The following is a 5,292-nucleotide window of genomic DNA, read 5'->3' on the forward strand; positions in this document are numbered from 1 at the left end:
TTTTTTTTTTTTTACTAAGAGTGTAAATATATTTTAAAATTTCACCACACGACCCTGCTGTCTGAAACCCCAAAACACTAAGTCACAGTAGTTAGAAAAGAAACAGCAAGTCAAATTCTTAGTTAACAGAGGGCATGCTCTGTCTTCAGCAGGCACTTCAGGAAGCTTATGAAGGCACACAGTTCTGCTCGCCCTCAGCAGCTTTACACAACAGCACAATGGGAATACATAAAAATGCTGTCCATTGTCAGAAATCTTAAGGCATTATTGATGGAATGTATTTCGAAAACAGCCAGCCTTAGAATTTTATGCTCCAATCTGAAGAGCAAATAAGTAAAATGGACTGTGTGTTCAGTACTTCTTTTGAATTACAAGATTAAACAGTCTATGTAAGTACAGCTTTTCATCCTTTAGTATACAGTTGTTTAACTAAATATTTATCAGTTACAGAATGATCTGGAATTCTTTCTGCAGCAGTGTGCCTAAATTTGCCCTTTAACAGTAAATTTACTTTCATTAGAAGGGAATTATTCTTCTGTGGAACAGAACACAATCAGTGTAAATGAGGATACAATAAGTTATTTCTCTCCCCCAAACAGAAATGATTTTAAGCTAACCAAAAATGCTACTAATGGCCCTGGTTCTTAATACGAGTCTTCTAAAATCCTATCATTATGTACTATAAAAGAGTAAAATTGGAAATGTTTGAGAAATCTATTTTTGGATTGACAATTCAGTTTTTCGTGAAAGAATCTTTAGAGGGAAAGCAAATGACTTAATAATTCCGAAAGCAAACTGAAATACCAGACTTCATAAACAGTTAAGAGGCAACCCATCTCAGTGCACGCTCCCTTAGCGTCACAATTTCCAAGTCTTTCTGCTCATAATTCCATTTCTAAGATGATAATCCCACTTCCATTCTTTAAGTTTGGAAGCATTGGTTAGAGAAGTAGCAAGCCAACTTGTGATAGCCTTTAGAAAAGAAAGATTCAGCTGGTAGCAGTGGAAGAGTGACAGTCAGCTGTGGGTAGAAATATCTTCAGGCACAGAACTAGATCTGCATGAGAATATCTGCTTGGGACTAAGAACAGGCAAATTCTGACAGAGAAACCAAGGTCAGTGCCTCTTCTTTTCTGACGAATGCCACTTGAACAGTCAGAGAAATCTGCAATAAGCAACTGGAGGGCTGAAATAGAAGTTGACTAGGCTTACTTGATCAGTACACGCTACATACTGACTTTGAAGAAACGAGCGTTATTATGATGGATCTAGTCCAGGAACTACTTCTCTGCAATTATGAAGTAAATTCCTAGAAGTAAAAAAGTGTCCTTACGAGACTGCATGCTTGAATGCATCGTAAGCACCATATCCTGGTCTTTTGTACTTGTCATCGAATAYCCAGGCAGTTCTCTGGAACAGACTCTCAAGCTGCTCATCCTTAGTGTATTCCAAGACCTCAGCAACATGGCGAAGAATGCTGTAAACCTTGAACATAAACAGATTAAAAAAAAAAAAAGAGAGAGAGAGAAATGAGGATGTCTTATTCCAACTGTACACTCACATGACTAACTCTTACTATGAGCTTGTACAGCACACAATTGAGTCCTTCAGATTAAAGTCCAAAACCAAAATTGTTGATATGAATAGACAATAACAATAAGTGAAAAACAAAAAAAAAATCAATGATAAAGTGTTTTGATTCTAAATGCTGTAGGAGGTTGCAATACAGTCTTCCTCTATATTAACAGTAAATTACATACTGAATTCTAGGAGCTTACAAAGTATCAAACACACCGCATTAACCTGAACCTTTACTGCACATTACGAAAATAAAATTACTCTCTTAAGGAAAATGAAGCAGAAAATTATATCGAACCATTAAACAGTATTTTATTGTACAGAAAGAAAAAGAGTTATAATCAGAGTAATACTCAATGGCAAATATTTCTCTCAGGAGCATAAGAGCACACTCTGCAAATTTTTTCAATGAAGTTTGTCCACAGTGTACTAAACCAGCACCTGTTTTTGCATCTCTGATCGTTAAAATATCATCCTTTACATCACAAATTTTCAGTTGACAACTCATCTATCCATTAATCAAGAAGCAGCTTACCAGAAGCATTCATGGACAGATGAACTGATTATATACACGCATGGGTAAAAGAATATCAGAGCATGTCTGATAAAAGAGAACAATACTTTATTTTCATATTAACTTATGCCTGTGCATTTTTGTTCAAGAAAGCAACTGAGCAAACCACAATGCCTGAAGACAGCAAAGCAACTTACAGTCTTTGATTTTGTGAATTTGTCTTCACATTTGATTGCTTCCTCTGGAGAAACTCTTCTTTTTGACAAGTCAATATAACCTATCAGAAGAAAAAAAACATTTTGAAAGTGTCAGGATTATGCAAACTTTATTCTCAAAATAACAAAAAAATACACCACATCCAGAAGTCTAAATGCTTCAAGAGAAAAAGCATAAAGAACAAGGATATTAAATTTTAAAGATGACACTGAACAGTATTCCATAAAAATGACACATCCTATATATAGAAGATACATTAAGAAACTTTAAAGTCAAAGATTCAAACATTCAGAAAATAGGAAGAGAAAGTTAAGGCTGTATGCACAATCCCAACTTTTAACCTTCTACAGTACGCATATTATACAATCATTACATAACTGCCATCCATTTTATAGTCCAGGTTGAAGCCTTAGGGCACAGGATGGACTGTGAGCTCTAAATGCTCATTATTTAGATTTTTTTCCACTACCTCAGATAGGTCTCATTCTTCTCTCCAGTTAAGACTCAGAAAACTACACAGACATCAAAAGAAAATCCCACTTCACTATGATTTGCTGACTAAACATTGACTTTAAAATTTTGAGGACCCACTTAAACAAATCTTTACTGGTGTGACTGATCTTCATTAACCCCATTCTCAAAGGATACACAGAAGAATGCTCACAATCAGATGGCAAGATTATGCTCTATTCTGTTTGAGTACCTTAAACAAAGAACTCCCGGGGGTGTGTGGGTGTGCAGGACAATGAATACCTAAACTGCCCAGTTTATTTGCATTTCTCTGTGATTTCAAGCTTGATATTGCCCATAATATCCCAGAATACCTTTCTCTTTGTCAACTCTTATGACCACAACGCATTCATTCCTCCCAATGCGGATGAGTTTGTTTATGGAACGGATACGTCTTCTGGATAGCTCACTAAGAAGGATCATGCCTTCAATGTTGTTGTATTCCAACAGGCTGACATAAGCTCCCATTTCAGCAATGGACCGAACGTTGACCATCACTACATCTTCCACCTCTGGAAATTTATGCTGGTAGAATCTACAGCTTAGTCCTGGCATTCTGTAATTTGAGCAAAAAGAAACAAAGATGACTTATTTCTTGGTACGCCACTGATCTCTCCCAAAAATGTAGTAAAATGCAGCAAGGACTAATGACAATTAAGAAGAAAACCGAACTCTTTGGAACAAGAAATTACAAATTACTTTAGGAAAGAGCTTTCAGAATTAGGCTTTCATAAGTACTAAGATAAATTAGTTTTAGTATTTTAATATTATCACAGGTTTTGCTAAGATGATCATCTCTTGCATGAAAGTAAAAAACCTTGCTRCCTAGTTATTATTATCCACTTGACTGTCATATGATATATATTGCACAATACAGAAGAGACTTCATGTGGTGGAAGGGAGATACAGCACTTTTCATTCATCTAAATTCATAATACCATGTAAAATTGTAAATCAGATTTCAATAACAGGAACAGATAGCAGAAAAATCTGAAGTGCTAAAAAAGGCACCTGTAAGCATATCACAAGACAGCATGTGAAATGTTGAGAAAATAACAGGAAGTATAAAGCTTCTGTAGTACTGAGAAGGAGACTCCATCTATCTCTATACTCCAGAAAATGATATTCTAAACTCAACTTAAAATATTTGGAATAATTCTCTACAGAGAGAGAAGCTTACAGCTCCAGAGGCCACTTTTCAGAGGTCAAAGGTTGCAAAGACAGCAGACAGAATTAACCAGCCCACTATGAATGAAGCGTATGAATGAACAGAGAACATCTCTGGAAAAATGGAAAAACAAACAAACACCCACCCACCCAACATACAGCTAGTTAGGATGAAAAAACCCTGAAAAACAAAATAGGATTTTTCATTATATATTCAAAAAAAGACGACTAATGCTTCATAAGCATGCAGCGATAAGAAGAAATGCACACTAAACCACGCAGTTTCTTAGGAAACTGCTTCATTTTCCTGATGATGACAGCAATCCACATATGCATCACTCCTAACCAGATTACCCTGATTCATTCTGTCTATGCCTAGAAGTTTGATACAGAAGCTTAAGATCACTCTAGATGTAGCAGCCTATAATACCAAATCAAATGTTACTTCTCCGTAAGATTTAATTGCCATTTCAAAGTTTTACTCCTGATTTTTACAGCAGTGCTAACGCATTCCATCTATACGAGAATTTAAAGAAGAGTAAGATGGTGATGCCAACTGCTACACAGACATGGCCACACAATTTTGAAGACTTTTCCACCCTTATTTTCCTTTTTTACTAGCTTTGAGAAAGGAGGAAATACAACCTAGTAAAGCAATTATGAAAACACTCCTCTACAGGCTACTTCACACAATCATAAATTCAACAGAGAACTCCAAGATTAAAAATACCTATTTCACAGTCAGCTTTCTAGTCCCTTTTGTGCAATTCAGATTAATCCTATATGTGTATGTAGGTAAGACAAAATAAAGATATGGTGTAAAGCAACAACCCCCAACAATGGTAAGCAAGAACGGACAAATACGGCTCTGCACAAACAGCATTTCACTGCTCTCTCCATGGCCACCAGCCGTTCATGCTGGCCTCCTGCGGGAGGGACCTCTGGGACAACACACTGCCCGCAGCCCCAAGACTGGAAAACATCCTTCCAAGACGCTGGAGATGAACGGGCAACGGTTAAATCCACGCTGCCGTGAGACGACCGCACAGGCCCCTGCGAAAACCRGCGAGAAGAGACTAACTCTTGGCCAGAGCCTTCTCCACGGCGGCGCCGCTGACACGAGCTAGGGCCCCAGCGGGGGAGCCGCAGCCCGGAGGGCAGCACAGGCGCCGAGGCGGGGAGGGAAGCGGTCCCCAGGGCGGTCGAGAGCCCCCGCCGGGCGCAGGAGCAGCCGTCGCCGGCAGGGCGAGACGCGGGCGGGCCGCGGCCCCCGGGGCCCCGCCGCCGCCCGCCAGCGCCGGGCCCAG

The 5,292-nt window shown here is 38.7% G+C and overlaps 1 protein-coding gene across 1 annotated transcript in view; it reads right to left on the reverse strand.

The window, feature by feature from the left end:
• EIF2S1 (eukaryotic translation initiation factor 2 subunit alpha) overlaps positions 1-3,374 on the reverse strand; it is an 8,831-nt gene extending 5,457 nt beyond the window's left edge. The window contains exons 1-4 of the mRNA XM_026084597.1: positions 3,133-3,374; positions 2,290-2,369; positions 1,334-1,485; positions 46-61 (exon numbers count right to left, since the gene is read on the reverse strand). Coding sequence (XP_025940382.1) covers positions 46-61; positions 1,334-1,485; positions 2,290-2,369; positions 3,133-3,373 — 489 coding nt within the window. The 5' untranslated portion in view covers position 3,374. The remainder of the gene's footprint in view (positions 1-45; positions 62-1,333; positions 1,486-2,289; positions 2,370-3,132) is intronic.
• Positions 3,375-5,292: the final 1,918 nt, after the last annotated feature.

This window comes from Apteryx rowi, unplaced genomic scaffold, assembly GCF_003343035.1.
Source record: "Apteryx rowi isolate R43461 unplaced genomic scaffold, aptRow1 scaffold_647, whole genome shotgun sequence".
Classification (NCBI taxonomy): domain Eukaryota; kingdom Metazoa; phylum Chordata; class Aves; order Apterygiformes; family Apterygidae; genus Apteryx; species Apteryx rowi.